Source organism: Saxophila tyrrhenica (genome assembly GCF_035928015.1).
Source record: "Saxophila tyrrhenica strain CCFEE 5935 chromosome Unknown scaffold_6, whole genome shotgun sequence".
NCBI lineage: Eukaryota > Fungi > Ascomycota > Dothideomycetes > Mycosphaerellales > Extremaceae > Saxophila > Saxophila tyrrhenica.
In genome coordinates this window covers 688,271-702,867 of record NW_027041738.1, presented here as the reverse complement: position 1 = coordinate 702,867, position 14,597 = coordinate 688,271, and the positions used below count along the sequence as shown (strand labels likewise).

The 14,597-nt window shown below is 55.0% G+C and overlaps 5 protein-coding genes across 5 annotated transcripts; all 5 read right to left on the bottom strand.

The window, feature by feature from the left end:
• Nucleotides 1-64: 64 nt before the first annotated feature.
• On the bottom strand, nt 65-2,150 carry LTR77_004330 (uncharacterized protein; the record flags this gene model as incomplete). Its single annotated transcript, XM_064801584.1, has 2 exons — nt 65-1,203; nt 1,517-2,150. The coding sequence occupies 2 exons, from the start codon at nt 2,148-2,150 to the stop codon at nt 65-67; spliced, it is 1,773 nt and encodes a 590-aa protein (XP_064660214.1).
• A 646-nt stretch (nt 2,151-2,796) lies between these two features.
• Nucleotides 2,797-6,834, bottom strand: NIK1 (histidine kinase osmosensor; the record flags this gene model as incomplete). The annotated part of the gene is made up of 3 exons (XM_064801583.1): nt 2,797-2,826; nt 2,889-5,911; nt 5,964-6,834. 3 exons carry the CDS (start codon nt 6,832-6,834, stop codon nt 2,797-2,799), a joined length of 3,924 nt encoding a protein of 1,307 aa, XP_064660213.1.
• Nucleotides 6,835-8,756: 1,922 nt separating this feature from the next.
• LTR77_004328 (uncharacterized protein) lies at nt 8,757-10,490 on the bottom strand (the record flags this gene model as incomplete). Its single annotated transcript, XM_064801582.1, has 5 exons — nt 8,757-8,823; nt 8,879-9,794; nt 9,896-10,046; nt 10,110-10,318; nt 10,394-10,490. The coding sequence occupies 5 exons, from the start codon at nt 10,488-10,490 to the stop codon at nt 8,757-8,759; spliced, it is 1,440 nt and encodes a 479-aa protein (XP_064660212.1).
• Nucleotides 10,491-11,236: 746 nt separating this feature from the next.
• Nucleotides 11,237-12,520, bottom strand: LTR77_004327 (uncharacterized protein; the record flags this gene model as incomplete). The annotated part of the gene is made up of 1 exon (XM_064801581.1): nt 11,237-12,520. The coding sequence occupies one exon, from the start codon at nt 12,518-12,520 to the stop codon at nt 11,237-11,239; it is 1,284 nt and encodes a 427-aa protein (XP_064660211.1).
• Nucleotides 12,521-12,950: 430 nt separating this feature from the next.
• LTR77_004326 (uncharacterized protein) lies at nt 12,951-14,356 on the bottom strand (the record flags this gene model as incomplete). Its single annotated transcript, XM_064801580.1, has 2 exons — nt 12,951-14,020; nt 14,071-14,356. The coding sequence occupies 2 exons, from the start codon at nt 14,354-14,356 to the stop codon at nt 12,951-12,953; spliced, it is 1,356 nt and encodes a 451-aa protein (XP_064660210.1).
• Nucleotides 14,357-14,597: the final 241 nt, after the last annotated feature.

The following is a 14,597-nucleotide window of genomic DNA, read 5'->3' as shown; positions in this document are numbered from 1 at the left end:
CGGGATCTGGGAGGTGAAAGTCTTCTTGCAATGCTTTCGTGCTGGGAAGGTGCGGTATGATCCATTAGAAAGGCCTGTCTTCTGTGAACAAGGTATCATGTCGTAAGATGAGATACATCCAGCCAACGTAGGCGGCCCAGTAATTCACAAAGTCTGGTTGTTGCTGCGCTCTCCATCGCACTAAGCCATGCATGGTGATTCCTTTCATACCGGCGGGGCCGTTGACGGATCGCACCAGACCGTAACGTAGCAGCGGCTTGAGGGTCTCGCGGTAGTGATGATCGTCCCACACTCTGTCCTTCGTCTGTTCTGGCGCCAGTATATCTTTCAGCCATTGAGGTATTACAACTTCCTCCCAAGAAAGCTGGGCCGAATACTCTACAGCCGAGAGGCGGAAAAGCTCGTGTTGAATGCATGACCTGTCAGCATACGTCAAGAATGTGAGCAGCTGCACAGCAGGTACATCGGGATATAATTTCTCGATGGCGGAGAACGTTGAGCTCCAGACCGTCCAGATCGTCTTATCGTAGGAAGATAGGCCTGCAGAATCGTCTGTCTTCAGGAGAGGGTCACGGTGCTGTTCAAGGTCTTTGAAATACTTTTGTAAAGTGGCTTCGACGTCGTCGTCGAGTAGAAGCTCGTCAGAGATCGCGGCGCCAGCCAGACTGATAGCCAGCGGCAGTCGATCCAAATGCTCGACAATCCGTTCCGGTAGAGCCAGACTGGAGCCTCGAAGCTTGTGCTCACTAATGCCTGCAGACCGGAATAGCAGTGACATAGCCTCGTCGAGATCCATCGCATCCACTTCAAGAGTCTCTCCCTTGTTGTCCACCAGCCGAGAGGCTTTCTCACGGCTCGTGATGATCAGAGTCCCGCCCACGCCTTTAGGAACAACATCATAGGGACACTGAGAGGCATCGTCGGCGTTGTCGAGCACGACCAGCCACTTCTGATCTTCTCTGCGCCGCCGGGACCACTGCAGCGCCGCTCGAACGCTGGGTTCGTCCTCGATTCTCGAAGAGCTATTGGACCAGGCGGGTTGTTTGAGATAGAGCTCATTGCAGCAGACTGCGAAGTTGGATCGAAGATTCTTGGCGCTGCTGGCGTTCAGCCAAACCACAGTGTCATAATCGTCCTTGTGGTTCTCCACGAAGTCTAGGACGAGTTGAGTCTTCCCTGTGCCGCCGAGGCCGGTCACAACGACTGCATGGGCTCGGCTCGTCCCTTTGTACTTGTGTTGCAGCCTCCCCCCGAGAGAAGCGGACAGAGCAGGGCGTGGTGAGTAGGCGGCTACCGTTTCATACGGGAGGAGGACACTTTTCTGATGACAAGTGGGATTGAGGTGATAGATTGTCGACTGCATTGGTCAACTTATGTTCGATCATAGCTAAAGCGCATGAGACTGGCGATATCTCATGACGAAGAAACTACACAGGAAAGGACTCAACTGCCTGAACTCTCATCAATCTTTGCTGCTCGTGTGGACCATCTCAACGAGACGGAGGATTGCCCGTACCTTGTGCAGCATGATAATTCTCAACGTTCCACGTCGGCCCTGCCCCAAACGTCTGCTGAATCTTCTGCGTCCCCGACCCGGTGTTCAAGTTGGAACCCTGACCCGTGGAGTATATGGTCGTGCTGGGATCATCGGGCAGAGAGGGCTCCTCTTTCTCAATCTTCAGCATTTCCCCCAACGCGCTTCTCAGCTCTTGCGCCGTAGCCACATTCTTGAACAGGTGGTGTGTCTCCAACAACTGCAGGTTCTTCAGGATATCTGCCATCAGGCTCTCCACCTTTCTCGTCCTGCCTGGCTTGACGGCTCTCGCAGCCTTGCTGTACCGCTCGTACGACGGTACATTGTCCGTCGAGATGACCTTGTCGAAGATCGTACGAAGGTCTTTTGAATCATCCTCGCAGCTCTGTAGCAGAGGTTGGATCTTGGTGTCGAACTGCTGGGTACTCTGGTTCTGCCGCCTGGCTTCTTCCAAGATAGACGCTACGATGGGCAATCTGCTGTGGACCTCGCGAAAGACCTTCGGAAGGCCACTCTTATCATGCGCCGCATCGTAAATCTTCTTCGTCTCGTCTACAATAATAATGATAGAGATGAGGCCGAGTATCAGAGCAGCCTCGCCGACGCCGCCGGCCATGTCTCTCCTATGCCGCAGCACCTACCGTGTGGACAAGGAGAGAGCGAGGTAGACATGGTCGAAGCCGGCGCTGAAGAGTCAGGCTACTGCTGCAGCTCAGCTGCGTCGAGTCCAAGTACTTCGCTTGAACTGCAGCCGAGAAAGGGCGTTGCAACTGCGGTCCGAGCTCAAACTCTACCGACAATCACATGCAACATACCCCAGCAATCAATAGTATAATGTGAGGCCGCAACACCACAGAGCTACTGTCGGAGACCTGGCCGCAAATGTATGATACCGTCAAAGCGCTCCAGGTATATGAGTAAGATAGGACATCATCCATCCATTCGACAGACGACGATAAATAGCAACAGCCATAGGTATCATAACCCAAAACCCTCTCTCCGCCTAACAATGCTTCACCATCCTCCTCGCCCCGCGAGCCTCGAGACAGCACGTATGCATGACCAATTCGTAAGACCAAGACATCCCAACAAGACCCCAAACCTCGTCGACCGAGATCGCTTTCGCCGACGCCCAAAACACCAATGCGCTCGTTCCAAAAGTGAAAATGCTGTTTCCCAATAAGAATGTCCAAGAGCCTGGGTGGGCTTCTCGTCCAACAAATGCTGCTGCTGCTGCTTCTTCGACCGGAGCAGGATCAGAGTCAACTGCTGTTCGCCCGCATGAGAGCCTCCTATACCACAAGTCAGCATACCATCCTTCACTACCCATACATAGAAGAAGTATTGGACTCACCCTCTGCTGAAACGGATCCTCCATATCCCCCGACAAAAACGCCGGACTCTCCATCCCCGCCGGCCCCGCCTCCGTCCAGCCCCTCTCATTCATGCCCGGCCGCTTCGGCGTCCCCAGCCGCTCTTGCTCCTGACTCCCGTCCGCCCCCGTGCCTTCATCGTACAAATACCCTCTCCCATCAGACTTCCTTTCTAGCAAAGCCCCGCCGAGCGTGGCGCATTTCAGGATCGTCTGGATCAATTGGTTAGGTTTGAGTGGTTTGCTCAAATACTCGTCCATCTGGGCTTGGATGCACTTCTCCCGATCGCCCAGCATGGCATGCGCCGTGAGAGCGATGATGGGTGTGCGGGCGAGTTCGTGCGTTTGTTCGTACTCGCGGATCTTCGCCGTCGCTTCGAAGCCGCCCATGACCGGCATCTGCACGTCCATCAACACGACGTCGAAGAGTTTCTTCTTGATCGACTCGAGTGCTTCCAAACCGTTATTGGCGACGGTGACTTTGTGGTTGTGCTTCATGAGGATCTTGACGGCGAGTTTCTGGTTCACGGCGTTGTCTTCGGCCAGCAGGATGTCGAAGGAGCGGGAGTGGTCGGCGGAGCTGGGTGCGGCGCGGCCTTCGAGGGCGGGAATGAGGGCATTTCCGAGGTCGATGGGGAGGCAGGGGGTCGTCATGTAGGAAGAGATGCCGTTTTCGAGCGCAGTCTTGAAACTGACGGATATTTTCGGTGCGATGAGGACGATGGGGATGAATTTGAAGCGTTCCATGCTGCGGAGCTTTTGCGCCGTGTCGCCGTGGTCGACAATGATGCAGTCGTAGACGTCCACAGATCTGACTTCGGCTGGGGAGGCCGCGCCGCTTCTGCCGACCACGAAAGGGACGAGGTCGAGTTGGCGGATGCTGTCTGCGATGTCGGATGCGTCGCCTGTCGCTCCGCTGTCGATGAAGAGGACATTGTGCTTCCGGTACTGCTGTAGTTGCGGCATGATGCGCGCCACGTCCGGGTTGCCCACACGGACCACACAGGTGAAGAAGAACGTGCTCCCCTGGCCATAGTCCGATTCCACCCACATCTTGCCGCGCATGAGATTGGTCAGCCGTTTCGAAATCGATAAGCCCAGTCCAGTCCCACCGAACTTCCTCGTCGTCGAGCCGTCCGCCTGCTGGAACGTCTCAAAGATAACGTCCAGCTTGTTCGAGTGGATCCCAATTCCAGTATCCGATACCGCGAATTTGACAACCACTTCTCCAGGCGAGCAATGGACATTCGGCTCCGCAAAGATCTTGACCCGCACCTCGCCATGTTCCGTGAACTTGATCGCGTTGCCAGCCAGATTGAGGATAATCTGCCGTAACCGGAACGAGTCGCCAACAATGTAGTCCGGCACCGAGCTGTCGATGTCGTAGACAAGACTAATATCCTTCTCGTTCGCTCTCACAGCCAGCGACTTCAGACTATTGAAGACTAGACTTCGTAACGAGAAAGGCTCTTCTTCCAGAATCATGCGGTTCGCTTCGATCTTCGAGATGTCCAGAATGTCGTCAATGATCGTGAGTAAGCTGTTGGCCAGTGAGAACACAATGTTTAACATATCCCGCTGATTCTGTTCCAGCTCCGTGTCCAGAGTAAGCTGCGTCATGCCAATGATGCCGTTCATCGGCGTCCGGATCTCATGAGACATGTTCGCCAAGAACTCGCTCTTCGTCTTGTTCGCCAGCTCGGCAGCTTCTCTCGCCTGGTTGTTGCGCTGTATACTCTCCCGCAGACTCGTGATCATCTTGTTGATCTTGACCTTCAGCTCGTTGAGCTCGCCAGAAGCCTCCACGGTAATCATTTTGGAGAAGTCACCGTTCATGGCAGCGTTCGAAATGTCGCCAAATGCCCGCACTTGGGTCGTCAAATTCGATGCCATGGTGTTGACGTCGGTAGTGATCTCGCGCCACCGTCCTCCGATGCCTTCGGTCTCTGCTTGCCCACCCATCTTGCCATCGACACCCACGTCTCGTGCTACCCGCTTCACGGCCATGGACCATGCATCGAGTCTCGTCACCATGTCGTTGATGGTGTTCTTGAGAGTGGCTATTTCTCCTTGCGCCTCCACTTCGATCATCTGGTTCAGGTCGCCGCGAGCAATTGCTTGCGTAACGTTCGATATGTTGCGCACTTGGTTCGTCAAATTCCGTGCCATAATGTTGACATTGCTCGTGAGGTCTTTCCATTTGCCCTCGACGTTCGCAACTTCAGCTTGTCCACCAAGAGTGCCTTCCGTGCCGACCTCTCTGGCCACCCTGCTGACCTCAAAGGCGAACGTGCTAAGTCGGTCCACCATGGTGTTGATCGTGACCTTCAGCGCCAAGATCTCTCCAGACACCTCAGCCTCGACCTTTTTGCTCAGATCGCCTTTCGCTACAGCCGTGGTGACCTCTGCAATTTCTCGCACTTGCGTTGTGAGGTTCATGGCCATGCCGTTCACATTGTTGGTGAGGTCCTTCCAGGTACCCTCAACTCCATGCACAGTAGCTTGACCTCCAAGCTGGCCGTCCGTTCCGACTTCTTTGGCGATTTTCGTAACCTCGTCCGCAAACACTCGCAGTTGGTCCACCATGCCATTGATTGTGCTCTTGAGCTCCAGGATCTCACCCTTGCAGTGCGCGCGGACCTTGTGCGTGAGATTACCACGCGCCACGGCCGTAGTCACCTCTGCGATGTCTCGCACTTGTGCGGTCAGGTTGTTGGCCATGGCGTTCACATTCATGGTCAGATCATTCCACATGCCCTGGACTCCCTCAATCTGCGCCTGACCTCCAAGAATACCCTCGATTCCGACATCTCGAGCCACTCGAGTCACTTCAGTCGCAAACGTTCGTAGCTGCTCAACCATCTTATTAATCGTCTGCTGAAGTTGCAGAATCTCGCCTCGGGCAGGCCGTTGAATCTTGCGGCTGAGGTCTCCATGTGCGACTGCAGTAGTTACGACAGCGATTTCTCGGACTTGGTCTGTGAGATTCTGTGCCATGACGTTGACTGCAAAGTGTGAGCCTGCATCCTCCTACACCTTCAAGATCTTTGTACATACCATTGTTAGTCAACTCGGCCCAGATACCGTCTACACCAGGTACGACGGCCTGGCCACCGAGCCTCCCTTCCGTGCCCACCTCCTTCGCCAAGAACGTCACCTGAGATGCAAATTGCTGTAGCTGATCTATCATCCGGTTGATCGTCTGCTTAAAGCGCGCAATTTCCGGATCCTTCTCGGTAGCATGGATCAACACCTTCTTGCTCAGATCTCCATTCGCGACCGCCGTGATGATCGTGCCGATGTCCTTAAGCACCTTCTGATACGTGGCGTTGATCTGCGCATTTTTCTCGATCTCTCGCTTGAGCTGTTCTATCGAAGAAGAGTTGCCAAGGGTGTCCAATGCATGTTTTGTCGCATTCTGTTGCTGTGATAACTGAGACTTGATGCTCTCGATAAAGTCTTTCTGGCTCTTGATCTCTTGCGCCTGCTGGTCAATGTGTTCTCGCAGGAACGAGAATTGCTCCTCGGTGAGCTGCCGGGGTTGCGCCTCGCCGTCTGACTTCGCCAAGAGGGTGTTAACCCAGGACGCGGACCGCTGGCGAGGAGTCGGGCCCGCCGATCTGGGCGACTGCTGTATCTCTGCGTGTGGAAAGGGTGTTGACAAAGGCTCGTTCGGTGTCATAGGTAACGAGGCAGTACCACTGGCGGCTCTCGATTCAAGGGATTGGATGCGAGAAGCGAGTGCTGTCAGCTCGCGCTCCAACGTCTGCTTCTCCACCGTGTCGTCGCCGGGCAGCGAGATCCGAGGGACCTTGATGCCATTGCTGGCTGCATGGCCTGGGAAAGAGGTGTGTTCCAGCGGGGTGTATTGTTTGGCGAGGGTCGAAAGGATGCCAGCCACCGCCGCGGAGGTCTCCTCATGGGGCATTCTCCTTATCGCGCAACAGGCGATATAGGATGGTGTAGGAGGTATAGCAGGTGTTCAGGACAGCATTGCGGCTCAGAGTAGGCAGCGCTCTGGAATTGAGCAGTAGGGATGAAGTCGCTCGGTCGAGGGAGGGTAGTGGGTCGGCTGGAGCTCGCGGCTCGCAGATTTCACGGCAGAGTGTCGACGTCGTTGGTCGGAGTCCAGGGGGGTGGTAGCGATACGTGTACACCCTTAGACAGCGCAGGAGGTGTGGTAGGGTGCGGATTGAGGCTCGACTCGAATAGGTCTTCAGGACTAAGTTCTCGAGAAGGTGTGGGCCGGGGTCGGGCTGCCTTAGCGTCGCGGGTTGGGCAGCCGAGTCGATGTCCAGTCGGTGCGTGGAAGCGATAAGGGATGACGGCAGACCAACAACAGCAATGGTCGGAATCACGGTGTACAGGTTGCAGCAGCAGTAAAGAACAGCTTCAACTTCACGACGTTCTCGGAATCAGAACCGCCGAGCAAACTACAGTGCATGGGAACTACTGCACTGCAAATAACAGAGTTTGAACCCTTTCGTACCCCCTATACCGCGTCCCCACACCCACATCAGCCATTTCCCACGGATATGACGACGGCGGCGGCGGCAACGCTCAGATGACAGAACCCACTCTCGCACAACGGCTCGGCATGCCGTCTACATACACGTATCTCGTAGCGCCGTCATCCCAGACACAATCACCACCCCATTCCCATGAATCTCAAACTGTCGATCAATCCCCCCTCGAATGGTTTACTGGTTCGCTTCCTTCCTTCCCTCCCACGGCTCACCACCAACCTAGTCGCCCTCGTGCGCTCGCGTGCGATGACCGCAAAACTCAAAGCACAGTCCAACGCATATCTCCACCTCCTCAGTCAGACCCCTCCATGGTGATGATAGCGCGCGCCATTCCAAGGGACCAGAAATTCGCGAACCTGGAGATCATGCATACAGCGTTTCATGTTGGTGAGTTGGGTGACAGCCACGCGGTAATGCGCCGATCTGGTGGGAATGGGGATCGTGAGGGCGTTTCAGAGTAATTTCACTTCTAGAACTGAAGGAACTTGAGTGGAGGGCTACCTCCTACATCACGCCACAACGCCCTGCATTGAGCCTCGTTCTTGCAAACGGCTCGATTCGCTTGGGAAAATGGGTCACCTCCACTGGTGGCAGGCATAGGGGGGGTATCCTGGAGAAGGGAGAGATATGCACGCAAGCCGCCTCCAGCAGAGCTTACCACCCCGCCCCGACAACAATCGTGCTAGAAGATGCATGTACAGATGAAATGACAGTTGAAAAAGCGCTTGAACTCACGACCTCAAGAAATCACAAAAAAAAAATAAGTTGTGCAGGAGGACACCTCTTATCAGCTCTTTGGAATGGGGCCCCGTTGGCTGAATCGAACAGCCGCGTACTCCAAACTAGAATGGCTTCCTCAGTGAAGGAACTGATACCGCGAATGACTGGCTCGAACAGTCTCTTGTGTTGAAGCAAGCTAGACAGGTTTCCTCAATGAGGCACTGAAAACCTGGTGATTTTGACTGACTCGAACAGCCTCTTCCCGTTAAGCATGGTGAAAGGGCTTCACTCAATGAAGAGGAATCTCTTGTGTTAACAAGGTCGATAGGCCGCCAGGGTAATGGTTGTACTGAGCCAACACTAACCAACTCACTCGAACACATTGTTGCGAGACTTGATTGAGAATCAGGATAGTGTCGAACTGACTCTCAAGCCACGAGGGACCGTCATTGACTGCTTCAGAGGTAGCCAAGATTTTGTTCTTATAATATAATAATAAATATTCCGGGGTGGGGGTGGGGGACCAGTGAGGTGAGGTCGGAGAAAGAGGCACGACGTCTGAGCGACATTCTTCCTGACCACTTGTCCTCCTTCACGCACCACTTTACTTCATCTTGTAAGAGTGGATGACGTGCGGGTTAGTGAAGGCCTTGAGACCCTCCTTGCCCCATCTGTGACACCGTCAGCAAATATCCAGGACATCATCACGAACAGGCAAGTACTCACTCTCCACCAATACCACTCTCCTTGTGCCCACCGAACAGCGCCTGCGGAGTTGGCTTCTCCCACGAGTTGACGAACACCGACCCGGCCTCCAATCGCTTCGCAATCTTCTCGGCCCTCTCGAGATCGTTACCCCAGACACAGGCACCCAGGCCAGAGAGCGAGTTGTTTGCCCTCTTAATCACCTCCTCCTCATCACTCCACGGCTGCGTCGGCACGATGGGTCCAAACGGCTCCTCCTGAATGATCCGGCTGTCGTTCGGCGGGTTGTCAATAATAGTCGGCTGGATGAAGTAGCCCTTGCCAGACGCAACATCAGGAGACCCAACAGCGAACTTGTACCCCTTGTTCTTGGTATCGGCGAACATTTCCTTGACCTTCTCGAACTGCATCTGGTTCTGGATGGGACCGAGCAGGGATCCGGACTCCGGGTCGCCGACCTTCACGCTCTTGGTGAACTCGACCATGGCGTCGAGCATCTCCTTGTAGATGTCCTCGTGGATGTAGATGCGCTTGGTCGCGACACATACCTGGCCGGAGTTCTGGAAGGCGCCCATGACGAGCTCGGGGGCGACCTTCTTGACGTCCACGTCGGGCAGGACGATGGAGGCGTCGTTGCCGCCGAGCTCGAGCGTGACGCGCTTGAGGGTCGGGGCGCAGGCGGCCATGATCTTCTTGCCGGTCGCGATGGAGCCGGTGAAGGAGATCTTGGAGATGCCGGGGTGGGCGGTGAGCATGGGGCCGAGGGCGTCGGAGCCGCCGACGACTTGGATCATGCCGGGCTCGGTGACTTCTTGGAGGAGCTCGACGATCTTGAGGCAAGTGTAAGGGGTGAAGGGGGACGGCTTGCAGATGATGGTGTTGCCGGTCAGGATGGCCGGGATGATCTTGCCGAGCGAGAGGACAATGGGGAAGTTCCCTGCGATGCGTCAGTGAGTTCATGAAAGGTAGGTGAAGGGTAGATGAGGTGTAGGTGAAGGGCAAGCGATGGGTGTGTGAAGAATGGGTGAAGGGACGCACATGGGATGATGGCACCGACCACACCGAGCGGGGTGTAGCGGGTGGTAATGACCTTCTCATCGTCCTCAACCTTCTCCTCTGGCAAGTCGAGAGTGTCGTGGTGGTCGAACCACCCGGCGACACCCTTGGCTTCGAATGCGGCGAACTGGCGCTAAAAGCAGAAGACGGCGATCAGTATATGTCCTCATACCACGTGCATCGAGCACATCTATACCGGCTTGCCAGTCTCCTTGATCAACAGCTCGGTGATCTCGTCGGCATAGCTCATGTAGTGGTCCTTCATCTTCTTCAACAGCTTTTTGCGCTCCGACATCTCAGAGTACCTCCACTTCTGGAAGGCCTTCTCGGCCGCAACGACGGCATCGTCGACATCTTGCTGGGTCGCAACGGGGAGGTCCCAGAGCTTCTCGCCGGAGACGGGGTCTGTTGAAGGCTTCAGTTAGCATTCGTCCTCCATGGCGTCTTCTGTTGGAACGGCGTAGGCAACGCAGTACGTACTGATACCCTGGTGCTTGTCCTTCCCGCTACGGTTCTTGCCATCGATGACGTTGAAGAACTCGTCGAACTTGATGGTGGAGACTTTGCTTGGAGACATGGTTGCGGATTTCTCAAACAGAACAGTAAATCAACAGATGGATATAGAATAGGGAGGTGTAAGAGAAGAAGTAAGACGAGCCTGATACCACATGGTGACACCAGACTATTTATCCGAGGTAGAGGACCTCGCTCGCTGTACACTGGGTTTGCACATGGTCGACGAGCTGCCGAAAGCATCACCCCGGTAGTGATGGATAGCAGCGGGGCACACCAGGTGGGGTTGTTTGGACCTGTTGGCTGGATGAATCTGAGTTCAGACGTCTTGCTTGGCGCAGTGAATGTCCGCACGGCCCCCAAAAAAGTATCAGATACGGTCTGAGAATGACATTCGTTCTCGTTTCGGGAAAGTAGTGACTACTCGCCTGTATCTCGGCCCCGTGTCAACGCCCACCACGGCCGCTCAGCCCTGCAAGTCAGGCCCAGTCCACAACGAGTATCCACTGCACCTCGTCCCATGAACCATCTTTCGAGAATAGTGATTACTCATTTTGCTATGGAGTTCGCTGAACCTTGCCTATGGTACATGTAGGTCGAGCTTATGAGCAGAGGCGGTACTTGAGATGGGTCGAAGACAGCTTGATTGCAAAGCAATGGCCCCTAATTCATCCTCGCGACAGGCTTCTAGATACCTGGCAATCGACGAAGTCTACCAGATGAGACCACCAAGCACCCGTTCGCATCGTCTTCTGCGCTCTCACATGGCAGGAAATCTATCGCGGTAAGCACAGCACCATCTATTAGCCTCTAGCTCTCCTCTGTCTCCTCCAGCTTTTCAGTCTCCTTTGTCTCCTCTTCAGTATCCTGAGTCTCCTCCGACTTATTTTCATCCCCACTGCTACCGACGTTCCACGGCCCACAAACATGGCAGCCCTTGCGAAACCTCCCCATGTCCCGCACCTCTTCTTGACCCTCTTGACTCTCCGGAAATGGAAATTCATGAGCATTATACACCTTCCTTGTGATAGAAGTAGTTGGGGGCAGTGAGCCCGTGATGGCACGGAAGCTCACTGAATCGAGGATGTGAACATTGAACGCCGTGCCGTAATCTGGCTCCCAGATGCTCGCATCGTGTTCACCACTCTCCGAGGCGCAGACGCCTGATGGGATGCTCATATCTGACTCAAATGCAAGATGGCCACCAGCCGAGCGAACGATGAACTGAACGGTTGCTTCATGGTACAGTTTTGTCTCAGTGAGGCTGAGGCCATCATCAAGCATCTTGCCCTGAAACATGTACCGTTGTGAGATCGGAGGAAGTCCACGTCTCCGGTGCACCATATGCTTGAGGTCGAGGATCGTGTGGCTGGGAAGTACCAAGAAGGGTTCGGATCCACCAGCCATGAATGGAACATAAATGGTCCATGGTCTAACACCGTCCGGCAGTGCCGTGGCGCCTGCTTCCAAGTGCTTGGAGGGAGGAAAGACATTACTTGGAGTGATCTCAAAGCGCAACACATGCCCAGCAGCAACCTCTTCTCCGGTGACGGGAGCATTTACAACGTAGCTGTCGTTGAGGGGCCTTGCCACGAACTGCCGGACCTTGCCTCCTGCTTTAGTGATTCCGCCTACCCACGACTGCTCGCCGGTCACGATGTGGTCGTGAGTCTTCTCTTCCTTGCTGCGAAGGTTGTAGCGCTTCCCTCGTTCGTCGGCTGGAGCACCGGAAATGACGTTCCGACCATCAGTGAGTATGCGAACCAGGAAGGGCTCTTTTGACGAGAAGTTAATCCACATGGCTTCACGCTGATACATCGCGATGAAGTAGCTCTCTTCGCCATCCGCGTCTTTCGGGAACCGACCTTCGTGCGCTTTGGTTGAGTAGACCTGCAGTGTGCCGAGACCTGGCAACGTTTTATCCTTCGCGCTCTCACCCACACGCAGCGTTCGCTGGAAGGAGATGGTGAGCTGCTGGACGTAGTCTGTGTGTAGCGTTTGGCGACTGATGAAGATGGTGTCAAAGGCCCGGCGGACGGCTGCGGTCTTGCTAAGGCTGTGCTCGAGTTTCTGGGATGAGGTTGGTAGAGCCATGGTTCTCGTTGATACGCTGTGAGAAGCGTAATCTGATTCTCCTGAGTAATTGCCCGAAGTGTGATGCGAAGGTCAGTGGGCAGCTCTTGGGTATTTGTACTGTAGGTAGGAAAGTAGACAGTACGCTGCCTGGATCAGTGTCTCTTTGCCTCTCTCACAACGACGCTCTAATCACAGTGAGACTGGTAGCAGCTTCCATGCTTTGTTCAACGGAAAGGAGGGAGCAGGCACTGTAACGGGTAGTGAATGTTGTACGTACGCTGATCCGAAGCTACGTTCGCGCCCTTGTTGAACAACTGTAAGCCATACCATGACCCTCTAGACGCCGCAGTGCGGGCACCACGCATCAGCTAACCTTTTACACTTAGGCGCCAGTGCCACAGTGTACAGCGACAGAGCGAAACCACCGCGCGGCGACCGAAAGAGCTTCTCAGACCTTCATCTTAGCGAATCGCTTCCGCACCGCCATCTCCAAGTCTAAGACGGTGCGGAAGCCGACACGGCGAGCCTTCTCATCGAGCAAAACCACCGGATTGTTCGTGTTCTTGCTGACTTCTGCCACCGCTTTCGCCTTCTCCGCGCTCGGCTTGCCGTCGACGTCCATCTCGTTAACTGATTTGATGCCGGCGAAGGCGCCTTGAACACCACTCGGCGTCTCGTCGAACATCTTGAAGTACGGGTACCCGTAGTCCGAGTATGTCTCTGCGGTGACCGGAGTCGGTGGTGGAGGCAAGCCTGTGACCTCTTGGAAGTATGACGAGTTGAGTATCTGCACGTTGAAGATGGTCCCGCAGTCAGGTTGCCAAATGCTTGGGCTCTGCTTGTCACGCTTGACGGTCTGCCGGATGAGGCCACCGACAGCGATGCCCATGGTTGGACATCCACCGCCTGTAAGCCGGAGGACTTGATGAAGGCGCGCACCCTCAACGATGGCTTGCTGGCCCAAGGTGAAATGGTCATGCATCTGGCGCCCCCCATAGATGAGTCGCTGTTCATAAGGAGGCACACCGGTCATCTCTTCCATCATCTCCTTAACGCAGGAGAAGTTGTTCCCAGCATGCACTTTGAAGTGATATTCTGATCCTTCCAAAGTGATGACAGAGATTCGAAAGGTATCGACTCCCTCTGGCGCCGATCCAAGTCCGTAGCAATAGTGGACTTTCTGTGGCTCGTGGTGGGTCGGAGTGACTTCGAACTGCAGGCCACCGACGACCTCCTCGCCGGTGATGTGGGCCTCAACTGAATAGCCTTCACCAAGCGGCATGGCGACGAACTGACGTACTTTCTCGTCTCCGCAGGCGATGCCGTCGAGCCACATTTGTTCCGGAGCGACTACGTAATCCTGGATGCTCTTGCGCTGCTGGGTAAGCTTGAGGCGCCGCATCATAGTCTCCGTCGTCTCACGCGCCGGCTCTCCTGAGACCGCGTTCACACCACCGACGTAGATCTTGATAGCGAACGGCTGCTGGCAGGAGAACTTGATCCACATAGCCTCGCGCTCTTAAGAACGTTAGTCAAGCGGTCAGGTCTAGAGCGAATGAAGTACTTACGATGCATAGGTATGAAGTAGCCTTGCTTGGCGACCATGTGAGCCGGCAGCGTATTCTTGTAGTCTTCGATGCTATAGACCGGGAACGATCCGAGACCGGGAGGCAGCTCATTCCCCGAGCCATTGTCAGTGACGCGTACGGTACGCTTGAAGTAGATCTCGAGCTTCTGCGTGCGTTTGCTGTTCACCATGGTGCGGCTGATCACTATCCGGTCTCTCGTCTGCCCTTCATAGGTGTTGTTGTCCAGGCGGACGTTGAGCTTCTCCGCCGTCTTTGGAGCGGCCATGATGACGAATCGCTATGGTGTGCGTTGAGAAGATCAAGAACAAAGAGGTGAAAGATGGGAGTCGGTGGTGAGAGGTCGAAGGGGTCAACGCGTGAGAGCTTGGCGGCAGCCTGCATGTCACTGGGTCGCGCCTTCCAGTCTGTATTCACTAGCCGACGTGACAAGACGTGACGAATCTTGGCTTTCCCGCAGGCCGTCGCTCGAGATGCGTTCCTGTGTTACAGAGTCGTGTTGACGTCGA